This window comes from Ictidomys tridecemlineatus, chromosome 1 (genome assembly GCF_052094955.1).
Source record: "Ictidomys tridecemlineatus isolate mIctTri1 chromosome 1, mIctTri1.hap1, whole genome shotgun sequence".
Classification (NCBI taxonomy): Eukaryota; Metazoa; Chordata; class Mammalia; order Rodentia; family Sciuridae; genus Ictidomys; species Ictidomys tridecemlineatus.
The window spans coordinates 189447104-189464795 of record NC_135477.1 but is presented as its reverse complement, the minus strand read 5'-3'; the positions used below and the strand labels follow the sequence as shown (position 1 = coordinate 189464795).

The 17692-nt window shown below is 52.1% G+C and overlaps 1 protein-coding gene and 1 pseudogene across 1 annotated transcript; both read right to left on the bottom strand.

The window, feature by feature from the left end:
* Positions 1-5241: 5241 nt before the first annotated feature.
* Positions 5242-6198, bottom strand: Or2b11 (olfactory receptor family 2 subfamily B member 11). The gene has a single exon (XM_078021404.1). It carries the CDS (start codon positions 6196-6198, stop codon positions 5242-5244), a length of 957 nt encoding a protein of 318 aa, XP_077877530.1.
* A 5380-nt stretch (positions 6199-11578) lies between these two features.
* On the bottom strand, positions 11579-16131 carry LOC144367338 (olfactory receptor 2C1-like; annotated as a pseudogene).
* Between the last annotated feature and the right edge of the window lie 1561 nt (positions 16132-17692).

The window sequence follows — 17692 nt, the reverse complement described above, 5'->3', positions numbered from 1 at the left end:
TGTGCACACACAGTACCTGTCAGTGACAGAGCCTTGCTAGGAGCAGCCCCTCATACAAACTAAACACACACAGCCCATGGGAACTTGGAGCACGAGGAACTAAGACCTGCTTTATGAGTGTAAGAGTTTGTCCCTCAGTGGCTGAGAGGAATCCCTGGACACAGAGACCATGGCGGGACACCAGAGGAGGGAGGGAGAGAGGGAGATGGGATGGTGGTCACCAGAGCAGGAGGGAGGAGGAGAGATGGTGGTCATCCAGGAAGTGTTCTGCATTATTAGAACTGCACTGTCAGTGAAGTGGCTGGTCAGACATCAATAGTACAAAGACTGTGGATACCAGAGGCATGGTGGCGCCCCAGGAGGAAGGGTGGAGGAGGGATGGTGGACACCAGGAGGAAGGGAAGAGGAGGAGGGATGGGTGGTCACCAGAGGAGGGAGGGAGAAGGAGGAGGAATGGTGGTCACCAGAGTAGGAGGGAGGGGGAGAGATGATGGTCACCAGAGGAGGGAGGGAGAAGGAGGAGGGATGGTGGTCACCAGAGGAGGGAGGGAGAGAGAAGGAGGAGGAGGAGGGATGGTGACCATTAGAGGAGGGAGGGAGGGAGGGGGGATGGTGGTCACCAGAGGAGGGAGGGAGGAGGAGGAGGGATGGGTCACCAGAGCAGGAGGGAGGAGGAGGAGGGATGGTGGTCACCAGAGAAGGTAGGGATGTTAGACACCAGGCAGAGAGGGTAGAGCAGGGAGGGTGGATCCAGAGGAGGGAGGGAGGAGGTGGGATGGGAGGTCCTCCGGGCCACTAAGTGACTCAGCATGGACTTCTCTCAGGAAAGTACAAATCGTGATGTAGGACACACAAAAAAGAGAAGTTGCCATTGAACAGAATCACCACAGTGCAGCTGTCCCCTTCTGGGATGTTCAGAGGTGCTGAACTCAGCATCCCACTGAGTAGGTCTCCCACAGCCAGACCTATGGCAGGGCCTCCTCAGGGGGCAGCAGGACCTTATGCTCCCCAGGATCAGCACTGCCCCTGGGAGCTCTTCCTGGATGGCTGCCGCCTCTGAGACCTGGCTTGCTCTGACCTGTGGCCTGTGGTTGTGGCTTCCACTGTCTCTGGCTGCTGTGGACACAAGGCCTTTCTTTGGCTTTGGGCCTTGTTCTTCATAATTGTCAAGTTCTCTTCCCTCTTCCTCACAAGCCTGGACCTTCCTCATCTTTTCAGTTCATGCCAATGTCCCCCATTCTGAGAAGCCATCTTTGGTTACCTTAACTGAAGTGGGCTTTCCCGACGACTACCACATTTTAAAATTTCAAATTAAACTAAAGTTGTCAAATAAAAATTGAACATATCTATGGCACACATGGTGAGTTTTAAAAATATGTATACATGGTGGAATGGCTAAATCAAGCACACCTGACCTACTTAGTGGGGTTTGGCATCAGAGCCCCTGGGTAACAACACAGTGTTGTTTTCTGGAGTCGCTACCTGGACCACAGGGCTCTTGAGAGCCTATCTGAAGTCATGTAGCCTCTGACCAACATCTCTCCAGGCCCACAGTCTCTATTTTCTGCTTGTGTAAGTTTGATTTCCAGTTATTTATTTATGTAGTAAAGATCAGAAGTTTATTTCCCATGGCTCTGGACTCCAGGAGGCCCATGATACAGGGCCAGCAGGCTGCCGGCCTGCTCTTTGCTGTTTCCTCCTGTGGTAGAAGGAGGAAGGGGTGAGCCAGGGCCGGGCTGCTGTAGGTTCTGCAGGCAACATCACCTGTCTGTTCCACTCACTTCACCTGCTGGGGATTCATCCTTGACGATGGCAGCATGGACTCCCTTCCAAAGTCTGGATAGTATTCTCCTGGGTGCACACTTCTCAATCCATCAGGTGTCCGAGGACATTTACGGTGACCCCACAAGTTCACCCTGGGTGCCTCCCTGAATGGCAGCCTTAGAACTATTGAGTTTCCTGATGTCTCAGGCCCTAAAGAAGCATAACTACCTGGAAACTACCAGCTTCCTACAACCTGGTCTGGAAGGTGGAGATCGTCTTCCACTGCATTCTGTCAAGCATGTCATGAAGACCACTGCTAGTTCATTGGGTGGAAAATTAGTCTCTGCCTTCTAGAGTTTGAGGCAAGTTTTATTTTTTTATTTTTTTTATTATTTTGTTACCAGGTATTCAACCCAGGGTGCTTAAACATTGAGACATATCCCCAAGCCCTTTTTCTTTTCTTTTCCTTCCTTCCTTCCTTCCTTCCTTCCTTCCTTCCTTCCTTTCTTTTTTTTTTGCAGAGCATGTGTATTTTATTAGAGACAGGTTCTCACTGAGTTTCTGAGGGCCTTGCTAAGTTGATTGAACCGAGAGGTGCTTAACCACTGAGCAACACCCCCAGCAACCCTCTATGTTTTATTTTGAGACAGACTTCACTAAGTTTCTCAGGACCTCACTAAATAGCTGAGGGTGATTCTGAATCACGATCTTCCTGCTTCAGCCTCTCCAGCTGCTAGTATTATAGGCATGAGCCACTGTGCCAGGCTTAGAGCACTTTTTGAACTAGCACATCTGTTTTGAGAAGTGCAGTTCTTAGTACTCTCAGATGTTTCCCAGAACAAGATCACCTCCTCAGAGTGCTGTGTTATGGGCTGCCTCCTATGGAATTGTGACTTGCACCTGTGCATTTACTAAAATGCTCCTCTATGCCAGTCTGGATGCTCCAAAAGGTAGTTATAAGGGGCTCTGAGGTATTTATTATCCAGTGACTCTGTGGCAGTCCATTGGAAAAAATTCTTTGTGGTCCTGATACCTGCAATAGTTATCATCTTTTCCTCCTATTTTAACATCAAATCCTACAGCCTTGTGGACTTATATTTTATTTTTGCCTTTAGTGTCAGAAAGCTCATCACGATTTTTCCTTCTTTCTTAAGTTTTAGACATTCATTGTTATTTTCTAGGTTTGGCTATGTTAACATTTGACAAATACAAGACAGGAGGAAAAAAAACCAACAAATTAAGCGTAAATGAACCTATAACAGGAAGAAAGAAACTGCCAACTTGGAATTCTGTCCTGGAGGCTCCCTTCTCCGCAGGAGGGATCAGGCAGACATCCAATTTCTGCCTGCTCTTGCTAACTGCTGGCACATCTTGACAGTGCAGCCCTCCTGCGGGGTTAGGAGGGCCCAGCCAGGTGGTGAGCATAGGTGCACTGGGCTGCTTGCCTGGACCCCAGGCCTTCTAGGAAAGCTAGCTATACTTCTACCTTGAACTTATTATTTATTTATTTACTTTTAAAAGAATAGCTCTCCGTTTAGTTAAGATTTCGTTTTTACTTCCACATGGTTTTACAAGCTTCCGAAATATACTTTTGCACACATTTTACCACATTTAAAACTTAAATTTTTGAGCCTGTGTAAATGGTGGTTTTTAACTTTAAATTTCGGTTGCACATTGCTCATGTAGAGAAAGCGCTCTGGCCTCCCATCACTGAAGCTGGCGGCTGCTTGTTTCTCTGCCTACTGTCCTCTACTAGGCACAGGCTGTCCCTTAGGTCAGGGTATTAAACACCCCACACAGATTCCAGCATCCAGGCAAGTACCCAGCAGAGGGCTCCAGAAAAGGCAGCTCTGAGCGCTTGCAGAGCGCCCAGTGCGCCACACTGCAGGGCGTGGGTGCGCATGCGTGCTCAGAGGGCGGGGGCGGGAGGGAGCGGCACTTCCTTGGCTACAGTGGGTTCCAGGGGCGTGATCCTTCGCTTCCTCAGGTCACGTTTCAGGAAAATACTACATTTCGTTCAGGAGTTTTTCATCTGCGTTGATCAAGGTCATTAGTTTGTGGCCTTCTCACCTTGACGTGTCCTCCTCAGGTTTTGGTTAGGCTGAGTCTGGGTGTGTTCCCCGGTACCAGTCAGCTCCTCCCTGTTGTGACCCAAACACTCCGCAGGAGCCTGGAGGCCGAGGAGCTTGTGTGGGCTCAGGGTCTCAGAGGGCCAGTCAAGGTCCCCGGCTCCTTGCTCTGAGGTGAGGGAGCATCACTGGGGAAGAGTGTGGTGCAGGGAAGTTGCCCAGCCAGGGCGACCTTCAAGCAGAGAGAGGGAGGGCCAGGGAGACCCTCTGTCATGGCATGGCCAAGTCCACAGCAGCGCACCCCCCATGGCCACGCCTCCAGCAGCGCACCACCCATGGCCACGCCCCCGTCCACGCCCTCCACCCCCCACCTCCTCCACCCCCGTCCTCACTCCCCCCATTCTTCCAAAGCATCAGCCCTTTCAATGGTGTTACCCACTGGTTAGGTCATTGCACCTTGAAACCTTCTTGCCCTAAGGGAGGAGCTTTTGGGAGACAATACATCCTAACCATAACACCCTCTCTTTATATCATAGAATTCAACTGGGAATCCTGCGCTTCTCTTTGTTGCAAGGCTTTTTATTTACTGATTGAATCTCATTGCTGTTGGTCTGTTTAGGTTTTCTACGTCCTCTTGGTTCAATTTGGGTAGCTTATCTTGAAAATTTTTTAAAGTTTTACTATTCTAACCGTCATTAGTATGTATAGCTTGCATTCTCAACTGGAATAATCCTTTTGTAAGGTAAGAGATTATGGCGTATTTTCTCTGTCCTTGGAACCTGATGTGGAGTCTTACATATCCAGAGTGGGTTTGGTGTCACTAGTTTCCAGTCAATGGTGGGAAAACTTTGTAAAGAAGGAAATTTGAGCTATGGAAAAAAAATTATCTGTGTTCACAGGAAGAAAGCACTCTTCATTCTTGTAAGATTTTGAAAAATCTATGTGGAATTCATCTTCAAATCTATGAAGACCCTGCATTTATTATAAGCAAATAAGATAGTTTCACACTATATTATATATGCTTAGGAGTAATGGGAAAGGAAGGGAGCTTAAGAGGGGACAAACAGAAGAGAAATAGAAATGCAGAAAGAAGAAAAGGGGCAAGAATCGGGAAGTTCGAAATTAATTCATCTGACAAATATTTATTTCACACCAGCTCACTGAAACCTTTCTCAAAAACACCTGGTTTCTTAGAATTACACACTTGTGAGTGATTTCATCAGTAGACTTGAGGTTTTAGGCACTGTGACCACAGGGAGGTGTGTCGTCTTGCGGTGGGGATGTTGAGGCGATGGATCTCACAGTATCTACCCACTGTGCATTTTCAGTCCCTTGGGGGAAGGCACTCTGCACGTGACTCACTTGCCTGCTGCTGTCCAGGCGATGGATATGGCCATGACGTGGATCTTCATCTTCTGCAGGGCTTCCAGGCCCTGGCCAGGAGTCTCCTTAGAGCTCCCTTCACGTCCTTATTCCTCAGGGTGTAGATGAAGGGATTGAGGGTGGGTGTGATTATGGAGTAGAAGAGGGAGATGAACTTGCCCTGCTCTTGGGAGTAGCTGGAGGGGGGCTGTAGATACATGTAGATGGCAGGCAGGTAGAAGAGGGAGACCACCACCAGGTGGGAGGAACAGGTCCCAAAGGCCTTGTGCCGTCCCTTGGAGGACTGGATCCTGAGCACAGCCCGGGCAATGAAGCCATAGGAGAGGAGGATGAGAGCCAGGGGGACCAGCACAAAGAAGGCCACCAGAACAGCCAGTGTGGTGTCATTCACTGCGGTATCCGCACACGACAGCTTGATCATAGCTGGCACCTCGCAGAAGAAGTTGTTCAGCACCTGCTGCCCGCAGAAGGGCAGCTGGACTGTCAGGACCACTTGAACAAGGGAGTTGCCAAAGCCACTGAGCCAGGCCACAGCCACAAGCTGCTGGCAGAGAGGGCGGTGCATGATAATGGCATACCGCAGGGGCTCACAGATGGCCACGTAACGGTCCAGGGCCATGGCAGCCAGGACGATGCACTCGGTGCACCCCAGCCAGTGGAAAATGGCATACTGCATGGTGCAGCCACCGTAGCTGATGGTCTTTCTGGAGCTGCCCATGTTGGCCAGCATCTGGGGGACTGTGGTGGTCGTGTAGCACAGGTCTAGGAAGGACAGGTGGCTGAGGAAGATGTACATGGGGCTCTGCAGCTGGGCATCCAGCCGTGACACCAGGATGATGGAAATGTTTCCCAGCATGGCCAGAATGTAGGACACCAGGAGGACCACGAAGAGAGGAAGTTCTAGCCATGGTCTGTCAGAGATGCCCAGAAGGATGAAGTACTTCGGAGGATCCCACAGGAGGCTCTGGTTGTCACTTCTCATGGTGAGGCATCTTGTGGCACCTGTGATGAGTCAAGAGAGTGGGAATGAATGAGTCCTGTCAGAAGGTAATCATCTTTTTACACCTGTCTGACCTTTCTGACCTCTGCAGACACTGGGACTGGGGGAGTCAGACAACTGCACCTGTGTCTTCACTTCCCCTCCTTCTCTGCATGTTTCCAACCTCAGCATCTGCTAAGATGGGGAGTAGAGCTTCAGGTGGCCAAGGGACTGGGGTGAGTGGACACACACATGACAAGTTTATTTGAGTTGGACTGCTTCATTTCTCTGCAGACACACTCAGGGGAATTGTCCACTCTCAGGCTTTATCACCTTGTCTTTAGAGGTGGTGGTGGGAGAGAGGAGGAAGGTGATAAAGCAAGACGGGCTTCATAAGCAGCTGGGGGCTCTGGGGGCTCAACTCTGGCTGCAAGAGGTGCCTATGCCTCTCTGGGGCACAGCACTCTCTCCTGCCCACAGCTCTCTGGCTTTGGCAGTGCCAGACTGCATGGGTACGTGGAGTGGAGCAGCCGAGACATGTCACTTCAGCTCCAGGTTTGTTATGATCCCTGAGAGGCCCCCAAGCACAGAGTGTTGAGCACAGGAACCTGTGAAGACCAACTCTGGAGGTGTTCAGTGGAAGATCAGCCTGCCTCCGAGCTCGCATTCTATGTGTGACTTCTTTGCCAGTCTACTGTCCTCTCTCAGGAAGGAAGCAGTGAGGCTTCTGAATGACCTTGCTGTTTGGGGGCACCTGGGCTGCCCTGTGCTATGCATGGGCTTTCCCACTCAGGGCCTTTGGTCCCCAACTCCTATCCTGTCCCAAGCACTGTGCCTTCAAGTTCATGATGGGCTTGCTATTGCTCCATGCTGAGAGTGGAAAGAAGTCAAACCCTCTATGTAGGTAATTTAGGGAGGATTAATTTTCAGTTATGGAAAAGAAAGCTAGCGTATGACATTTCCATGTTGGATAGTGGATTTTCTGAAATCACCATGGACAGGGTAAAAACTTGGGGGAGTAAAGGGGTACAGCTCAGGGTTAGCACAAGGGCTTAGTCTATGTGAGCCCCCTGTTCCATCTCCGGCATGCTCACAGGAGAAATCAAGACACAGGAAAAGAAAATGTCCTCTGTGTTGGGTTCAGTTCTTTATATAAAGTCTCTTGTAAAAATAGTACAATAAAGAAAATCTGAGAAGGCTCGACTGGCTGAATTTCTGCCTTTCCCCTGGTCTTCTGTTCACAGGTAGAGCTTCCCCTTCTCAGTGTTGCCCTCCTTGCCCAGGCCCTGCTTTGTCCTCCTGGGTCTGGCCTCCTGCTGTGGCTGCTGTGTTTGCTGTCTGCTGTGCCTGTGCACCAGGCCACTGCAGGGTCAGTGCCTGGCCAGTCCAGGGTAGGTGCTTCCCCAGGACTGATCTCCTTCCAAGAGGCCTTGTTCTCTGTTTCTCACTTGGAGCTCCAAGGTGCATCTTTCCTTCAATCCTTGGAAGCTCTGTTGGAGCGAATCAGAATGGCTTCCCCTGCACTCCACATTTCCTTTTCAGCCTGCTCCAGTGCTACAATTTCTGGCTCAGAGAGAGAAGCTGTGCCTCAAATGGGCCTCTATGTTCCTGGTTGGGCAGCTCTGGCCAGGTGCAGCCCCTCTCTCAGTATCTGTTGGGGGCCACCCAAACCAGGAGGGGATTTTCATGTGTTTATTAGCACTGATGAGGGTACCATGCTTGCAGAGGCAGCAGGGGTGACATCCAGCACCCTTTTCCCACATTCCCCACTTCCTTCCCCACCCCTCCTGATGGGTGTTCTGTTCAGGCCCACTCTTCAGCCTCAGGGAGAGGACATTGCATGTCTTCTGTGCCTGACTGGTTACACCTAACAGCACCCTCCAGTTCCACCCATTTTGTTATGAACAGGAATTTGATGTTTTTTCTTCTTTTTAAAACTTTAAAATTTGTTCTAATTACTTATACTTGACAGTAGCATGCATTTGACACATTGTACACAAATGGAGAACAACTTCTCACTGCTCTGGCTGTACATGGTTGAACAGGATTTCATTCTTTGTGGCTGAAGGACACCCTCTTGCGTTTCCTTCATTCCTTGCCGATGGGCACCTGGGCTCCTGGCTGTTGGGAGTTGTGCACAGTGAACTGGACGGACATGGGGATACCTCCTGCATAAGAATCCTTGCCTTTGGGCACACGCCCAGGGCCATGCTGGACCAAGGTAGATCTCTTTCAGTTCTTTGAGTGACCTGGCTTTTCCCCACCGTGGCCTCATGAACTTATGCCCCACCAGCAGTGTGGGAGGTGGTCCTTCTCCAATTCCTCCCCAGCAGGAACTTCTTACCTTTTTGATCATAGCCATTCTAAGTGGCTGAGATGATGTGCTTTGTGGTTTTGGTTGGCATGACTCTAACAAAGGAGGTTCAGTGGACCCCCCACCCCTTCCTGGGGGGCATGCAAACACACACACACCCGACCTGGGGACGTGTGTGCACACACACACAGACACACCCCTACCTGGGCACACACATACACATACACAATACCTTATTTGAGCTCACAGACACATGCATATCCTACCTGGGCATGTGTGCATACACACACACACACACACACACACACACATACACACTCATACCTCTCCTGGGTGCACACACAGAGACACAAGCAGGATGGACACATGCATACACACCACACATGGGTGCTCAAACACAGCACCTGGGTGCCTGCACTCACGTGTTCCCTATTTGGGCAAACATTCACACCACCCCCACAGTTTCTTGATTTCACAGCTGGACACTGGTCAGTCTTGGCCCTGTATGTCCTGCATGGGATGCCTGACTGTCCATCTCTTTTGACTTGGAGCTCTGCAGGAGGAGCCTCTGACCCCAGTGGCCTTCTCTGCCTTCTCTCTGACCCCAGATCCCGCCGAGGCACAGCCTCTCTTGCTGGATGAACAGCTGTCTCCCAGCCTGACTCAATCCTGCTCAGGCAAGTCCTCCCGGACCCATGTCTCCAGCTCTCATTTCCGTGTCCTCCACATGACTTCCTCACACCGTGGACTGGGTCATCCCACTTCCAACCTGGCTCCCAGCTCCAGCCAGTTCCCTGTTAGTGTTTGGCTCCTGTTGCCCTCCCCCAGAGGTGTTGGGTGGCTTGCAGTGGTGTGCCAGTCCCTACCACTGTTGTGCAGTGCTCTGTGCAGACCCATCAGCACTGCTGTGGTGAGCCCTGGTCCTGCGGGACGGGGACATCACAGGAGGTTCCTGCTGCCCTCCCTGAGTCAGGGACCAGCCCAGCTCCCTCACTGTGCCCCTGGGCTGCTTGGGTTTGCTGTGAGATCCAGCCTGCAGCTGCTTTTCTGGGGACACCCTGGCTTCCTTGCTCTGTCCCCCTTCCTTTTGAAGGCACTGGTGGAGCAGGATGAAGCTGTGGGGAGTGCTCAGGTCCCTATGTGCTGTGGGTGGCCTTCCCGCATTCAAGTGGTGTCCACAGAGTTGAATCAGCTGCCTGGTACATGACCATCCTTCACTGTCTTCCTGCCCTCTGGCCTGGGCCCTGGTGGCATCCAGCAGAGACAGGATATGAGTGTCCATGCTGTTACCCTGCCAGCCTCTAGTGCATTGTGCAGGGCAGTGTGTCTGGGGCTGAAGGTCAGCCATGCACCCCGTGGTTCCCTGGCATTTGTAGAGGATGAGGTCAAACATGCATGTTCTGTTGCAGCCCAAGGGGTCTCAGTGTGGGGGCCCGCAAGGCGACCATCACTGGAAATGTCCTGCACATTCAGGACAATCCAGCCCATGCCCTGAGGAGGTCCTGGACTTTGCTCTCACTGACCTGGCCCTCGGTCCAAGTGGAGAGGGGATTCAGCCTCAGCAGCACCTGCTCCCTGTCAGCAGGCTTTCTGGAGGTGCGGGGCCTCCTGCAATCTCTGAGGCAGCAGGTGGGTGTGGGCTCAAGGTGGCCCAGCCTTGCTCCCAGGTTACTCCCGAGGATGTGGCATCCAGGGGCAAAGTGCAGGTCCCTGCTGCATAAGCGTGCCTCAGTCAGGTTTGCCATCTCCACTCCTGAGGGAGGATGGGCTCCTTGTCCCCAGACAGCCAGTGGTGCCTCTTCTCCCCTGGCAGGAGGCTGTCCCTGAGGTCTGTTGATTGGTGTCAAGGGCTGGCTGCCAGTCGAGGCCCTGTGTTGGCCTGGGGCCTTGGAAGAGCAGCCGGTTGTGAGCAGTGGGATTTGACTCTTCAGGGTTGGGAGGGAGACTGCAAATTCAGCGTGCAGCCAGCAGCGTTGGCCCTGTGGAGCCTGAGACACCCAGTGGCCAAAGCAGAGTTGACCACTCTTTGTCTGTGTGTCTTTGGGCAGATTACCTCCTTTCTCTGTGCCTCACTGTGTCATCTGCAGATATGAGAAGTACTAGGACCGCCCTCCAGGATCTGTTACAAGGGTGAGACACAAGGGTGTTGGCCAAGCTCTTAGAACAGAGACTGCCACAGGTACATGTGATTTCTCTTCTGATCACTGTACGCAGTCCCAGCTACCCGTTTCATTGGTTACAAGGGGAGAAAAGGTTCAAGTTCAATAGGGAATGAAATTAAAACATTCTAGCTCAACACAGTGAAGGGAAGGGCTTTAGGAAGGCTTATTCCATTTTAGGATAAATTTTATTATGTGTATTTGAGTCACAACTTGATGCTGTATTTTGTGTATGTGGTACAATGGTTTCCACTGCAGAACAAGCTGCATGTCTATTGTCTCAGCCACCCGCTGTCCCGTGATAAGAGCGCTGCAGTCACTGCCACCTGCCCTGCGCATAGCCCCGTGGAGAGCCCTGGTCCTGGTGTGGCTCCTCCTGGGCACCTGCACCCATGCCCTTTCCCCTGTCCCTCCTCACTTCCTCAGGGCCTGGCCTGGTGGCTGCTGCCTGGCTCTCCTTTTCTTCAGGTCCCATGAATGAGATCCCTCAGTGCTTTTCTTCCTGTCTGGCTGATTGCTCAGCACAGGCCCTACAAGCCACCCAGGCTGTTCGAACAGCAGAATGGCATCCCTCTTGAGGGCCGAGGGTCCCCTGTGTGTCCTTGTGTTGGCCTTATCGCCAGGTCCACATCTGCTCACCCATGGAGGACGCCTGGGCTCTTCCCTGGCTGGCTGTGTGGAGGGTCTGTGGGGAGCAAGGCGGAGGGTATCCTTGGAGGTTTATGTCAATGTGCACTGTAGGGATGACTGCTCACCTCTTCAGCCTCATGCTCTTTCTGTCTGGCTTTGGGGGACATTCCAGACACTTGGGGCACAATGGCCAGGAGTTGTGCCCCTGTCCCTTTTTTCTTTCATATGACATTTTCCCAGCATTCAGGGTCAAGACTGGACAGCTTCAGTCCTGTCCTACTCATTCTGAGATGCCCGAAGGCTGCGAGAGGAGTTTCTGTGGAGACTGCAGGGCCTTACTCACTTGCTGTGGAAGGCGGGTCTCAGTCTCCACCTGCTGCTGTGCTGAGACGTGCCTCCCTGGGAGGCCAGGAACCTGCACTGGGACAGAAGCAGAGCAGTCCCCACTAGGGGTTAAGGTGCATGAAGTGTGGCCTAAATATGGTGAAGGGAGAGTTCATTGAGCATCTGGGGAAGCCCTGGGAAGTAAGTATGAGGACGGGTCTGCTGTGAGATGTCCCCCAGAAACCATCTGATGCCAAGGAGGCCTTCAGTGATCCTCAGTTTGACATGTGTATGTGCCATGTGTCCATCAGAGATCAGGTCATCTACACAGTCTACACAGATACCTGCCCGAGACACGGGAAATCGCAGCCTTGAAATCCACACCCTTGGTCTCCAGTGCCCCATCACTGCACACAATCCCCCGGGTCAGCGCTGAGCTGGTGCACATCTGTATCTCCCACCTCACCCTGCAGCTCCAAACCCACCCCTGAAAGCCAGCATTTCACAGAGAACTGTTGGAAGCCTTGCTCTAGAATTTTCTGTTCCTAATACTAAACCAACTGTGCACAAAGACACCCTCCTACTTTGGCCTGTGGCAAGAGGAGGGTGCTGCCAGAAGCAGAGGCTGTGTCTAGTGAGGGACAAGATCTACTCTCAAAGGACATTATGGTGGAGACTAAAGAGGCAGAAGGAAACTCCTTGCTTCGAGGTTGTTAGGAAGGATCAAAGAGTGGGTGTCTACCAAAATTGGCGTCTCCACCGGCCCCCTGCACAGGCCGTATCTGCAGCCCACCTGCAGGGCACCATGAACAGCGGCATTTCAGTCAGATCTGTGCCCCATCAGGGCTCTGTGCCACAGTGGTTGTGGGCATGCAGGATTCATATTAATCCACGTGCAAGGGGCTTGCTGGCTCTGATCTTTAAAATTGCCAGTAAAACAGACAAAGTAGGCAGAGGCAGGTGATGATCCTACGCAAGCAAGAAGTATAAAGAGGTACTAGATATTCCTAAAACATTCATAGAGGAACACAAAGTGACTTTTGTCATGGTAAGGTCACCCTAAGTGACCAAAGATGGATGGTGAGGGCATTAATGAAGCAAAGGTTTGATAAAGTGTGGGATGAAGAAGTCTGTTAGGAAAGGAAGCTCATGAGATGCTGAGAGACAGGAGAGGTAACCTGCCTACAGGTACCACCAGTTAATCCATTCAAGTAGATGAACCTACTATTGAGGTTACACCTCCCATAAGATAATCATTTCACCTCTGAATATTCTTGCATTTTTTCACAGTTGAGCTTTTGGAGGCATACCTCACATCAAAACTATAGCAGTGAATCATGTCTACTGCTCATTTTTAAAAAATATGTCATGAATACTGAATAATATATGGACTTTTGAAAGCCATGCATCTTTAATAAGTAAAATAAGCCAGGAATAGAAAGACAAGTACCACAGATCTCACTTGTGTGGAATCTGAACAGGTTAATCTTACAGGAGATGTGAGTGGACTGTGGTTTGTGATGACAGGATGAGCAGAGTGGGAGGGAGTGGGGGATGGATGGGGAAAGGTGAGTCATCACAGGTAGGCAGGAGCAGGCAGCTCTGCGGTGCTGTGATACAGTTGGTGCCTGTGGAGGCTAGCATCGTGTGTTATGAGGATGTGGGGGATGTGGGATGTATATTTCAAAGAAAGGACTTTGAAAGTTTTCACCATAAATGGTTCATGTTTGAGGTGTCAGCAAACTTTGTTGGAAGGCACCTGGGCAAGGGGAGTGGTTGTGGGAAAGGGTTCCAAGGTGGTACTTTCCACTCCATGGGGGTGTGGACGATGCTGGTCCTTCTGGCTCTGGACAGCTGCGCTGGGCAGCGCCAAGGTGGGCGCAATGGTGCTTAGAGATTTTTGAGTCTAAAGAGTCCTCCCGTAACTGGGTGGTTGACGAGGGGGAAGGGAGCCCTTCCTCTGTGTTCAAAGAGACTCACCTGGGCAGTGCCATGGTGTGTGCATGCCGTTGTTCCAGGAGACAAGGAGAGACCTCCGCTCATTAGGACCTGAGCCAGCCCTGGGATGCAGGCCCCTCCAGACTGCCTTCACATCCTTGTTCTCAGGGTGTACAGCAGGGGGTTGGGCAGTGGGGGACCACACAGTAGAAGAGGGACATGAACTTGGCCTGGGTGCTGTTGGCAGGTGGCTGGAGGTATATGAGGATGCCTGGCCCAAAGTGCATTAGATCGACGAGCAGGAGGGCGCTGTAGGTGCCCTTGTGGTGCCCTGGGCCCTAGCAATGCAGGTGCAGAAGATGAGCACAAGCAGTGGAGCCACTATGCCGAAAGGGACGGCTCCCAAGGTCAGGGCCAGGTCGTTTGCCCTGGTGTCACACAGGCCAGCTTGATCAGGGTCGGCACCTCACAGAAGAAGTGGTCCAGGTTGTGGTGCCCACAGAAGGGAAGCTGGAGGCTGAGTGTGGCTTGGAGCACAGAGTTGGCCAGGCCGCTGGACCAGGCTGCAGCACCCAGCTGCCCACACACCCACGGGCACATGATGAGTGGGTACTGGAGAGGCTGGCAGATTGCCATTTAGAGGTCAAAGGCCATCACTGTCAGCAGGGCACATTCTTGCAGCTTGTCCAGTGGAAGAGGTAGGACTGCGTAATGCAGCCCCCAGAGGTAATCGTCTTCTTGACCCCCAGAGGTTGGCCAGCATCTGTGGCACAATGGTGCAGGTGACACAGAGGTCCAGCACAGAGAGCTTTCCCAGAAGGAGGTACGTGGGGATCTGGAGTCTGGTCTCCAGCAGGGAGAGAGCGATGGTGAGGCCGTTGCCTGTGAGCTGGAGGATGCGGGTGACCAACATCTCTGTGCAGAGGGGGCACTCCAGCTTGGTATCTGAGAAGCCCAGCAGGATGGTGCTTCTGGGGAGCTGACACTTTCTCCTCCCGTGGCTCTGGCTCTCCTCTGGCTGCAGACAGAGAGAGGTGAGATGAGCAGGGAGTTTTTATTTCAGTGTCTCCATGGCAACACTCTGAGGCCTTCACCATGGTGGTGGGTGGTCCCGTTAGTTTTAGGAGAAGCCCTCCCTGTGTGGGTCTGCTCTGTCAATCTCTGCCTTTGCTGGTGACACTGCAGGAGGGCGACCTGCTGCATCTAAGGCAGACTTCATGTGGAGGTCGATGCTGAGCCCCGTGGCCTCACCTGTGCACTTATTCTTTTTATTCCTACTCTTTTCTCTATGACTAAGTTTCTCTCTCAATCTATTCCAAAGCCTTGCTGCTGACCAGAGGGGAAGGGGATTCAGCACTTGGCATGCACATCTCTTCCAGGAAACGCTCTCGGGGGGACAGTGCCTGCTGTGTCATTCCCTAGCAGTCAGGGAGGGCCCTGGCTCAGGAGGAGGGCTGGTGACCAGCTACCCTGCAGTGATCATGCCATATTTTTAGTTTCACGATTAGCTCATTTTCCTTACAGAATGCCCTGAAGTGCACACTGCAGTGCAGGTTGCGAGGTCCTACCTCTTCAGGCCACATAGTACACGTACAAACTTGCTGGTGTGTTACCCTGCTGCTGACCCAGAGGTCACCGACACTTTTTGCTGCTGTGAACAGAGCTGCTCAGTGTGTGGTGTGGGGTGCTCTCTGACCTGCTTCAGCCTTTGGGGTGCAGTCAACAAGGACAATGTTGAACTGGGAGTCAGGGGACCTGAGGAATCTGGGGAAGAGGCTGTCTGGCAAGCTCCCGTGTCACTGCATTTCCACCGCAGAGGACGCGGGTACTGGGTCTGCACATCCTCCACAAGCTGGACCCAGGATGGATTGGCTGCCTGCCAGGTGTGGAGCTGAACCTTACCTGGGTCCCCTGTCTTTTCCTGGTGGTGACGTGTGCCTCTGCTCCCTCACAGTTTGGCCATTGCACCTCTTCTTTGGAGAATGTGTATTTGATGCCTTTGCTAGGTTTTGAGACAAGTTTCTGCCCAGCTGGCTGGTCATTAAGTTTCAGGGCACTGTTTATTCTATCATTTCAGGTTTACTGTGGGTTTTATGTGTGTGTTTTATTTAGTTGACATAGTTTCTAGCTCTGCCCCGTACCATGGGCATTCTAGTCTGCAGGCAATAATGGCCTCTGGTGAAGCCACGGCCTCTAGAGCAGTCATGGACTCTGGTGAAGCCACAGACTCCAGGGCAGCCATGGACTCTGGAGCTGCCTCAGTCTCTGGGATAGCCATGGACTCTGGAGGAGCCACGGTTTCTGGTGAAGCCACACCTTCAGTGTAGCCGTGACCTCTGGGGCAGCCCTGGCCTGTAGGCCAGCCACATTTTCTGGGGCAGCTGGGCCTCTGGTGAAGCAGGCTGCACCAGGCCTTAGCTGGAGCTGTGCTTCCCTCACACTGGCCACCACACTCACTCCTGGGCTCCCAGTGTGGCTGTCACCCTTCAGAGTCCCTGGGAATGCAGACAACGCCTGCCTTGGTCTGTGAACGCCTTGTCGACTGTGAGGGCTGTACTCGCCATGAGCCATGAGGGTTCCTGTTGAACCAATGCAAGCCCAGCACGGAGAGCACTGTCACAATGTCACCACTGGGCCTCAGTGCACATGGAGGCACATTCCTGGATCTCCCCACTTGCCCCATTTCCTGAAAGGTGACATGGGTTTGACTCATGAGACGCCTTTCTGCCCCACCACTCAGCATGGGGCTGGGTCAGGTTCAGCTATGTAGAGATGGCAGAGATCCCTGCAGGTGTCACCACACAGGCAACAGTGAGTCCCTCCTGGTGTCCCCACACATAGACCAGCCAACCTTATGGGTGTCCCCACACAGGGTCTGGCCAACCCCTCCAGATCCCCACATGGAAAGTTATGCTACATACTATCCATATAAGTGTGAGTGAGGAGCAGCCAGTCAATGTGCTTTACAGAATTCCACCCAAGCCTCTGTCCCCATGACGAGTGCTAGTCATTCTTCCACTCAGCCAGCTGTGTCTCTATCTCTGCCCATCTTGTGTCATCTGTCACCTATCTGATATGTATGTCATCTGTCATCTCTTTATCCAGCTCCGTCATCTATCATGTGTCCCCCTCCCCTGTCAATCATGTGTTGTCTGCCTATCTAACCCTCCATCCATCCTGTAGCTACCCTCCAGCTCCTGTGTCTACATCATCTGTCATCCATCTATCCAGATCCATCATCTTGTATGGGTCATCCGTGACCTGTCTATCATCTGTCATCTGTGATCCATCCATCTACCCATCCATGCACCCTGTGTCTATCCTTGAGCTCTGATCTCTGTATCACCTTCCATTGTCCATCAACCCTGTCTCTCCTCTGGTCTGTTCTGTGCCAGCCAAGACCAGGGCTCAGGTCCCTTGAGGACATAGGACCATCTTTGGTCTGTCTCCCACCCTCTGGGAGGGTGCAAGCTGGCGATAGTGTTGTGCTGGGGGCTGCAGATGGGGTCTTCACTCCACTGAGCTTGCATTCTGATTGGAAGGGCCTTGCAGCTATTGAGGGCACCATAGGTATAGAAGGCAGTTTCCCATTGTGCTGGGAGACTTGGACCTCTTGACAGCACAGAGGGGCACTGGGGACCACAGTTAGTGTGTGCAGGGCAAGACTCATGGAGCAGGTGACATCTGGGCTGAAGCCGAGACTTGAGGAACAGCCAGAGAGAAAGGCAGGGCCCAAACATGGAGGCAGCACCAGCTTGCTGTAGGCTTTCCATTTAACTTCGTTTTGGAATCTCTTGGACCTTTGAGTCAGGTTTTAAGAGCAATAATTCAAGTCCAGTATAGCTTCTGCCCTATTCATATACTTTTGTCTTTCTATTATTTTTGGTGCCTGGAATGAAAGCTATAGCCTGCCATATGCTGGGCAAGTGTTTCCCCACTCAGTTACACTCCAGTTCTTTTTACACTGTTTTGTTTTGTTTTACATTGAGTTTTGTGAATGGGTCTGCCTAGTTGTTGAGGCTGTCCTAATACTTGTAATCCTCCAGCCTCAGCCTCCCCAGTTCCCAGGAGACAGTGCAGAGCAGGGGACCTGAGCCCTGAGCTTGGCTGTCACAGAACAGGGGGGAGTGCA

Bases quoted from the DNA above. Each gene is read 5' to 3' on its own strand.
- Or2b11 (XM_078021404.1), bottom strand. From the start codon at position 6,198: ATGAGAAGTGACAACCAGAGCCTCCTGTGGGATCCTCCGAAGTACTTC.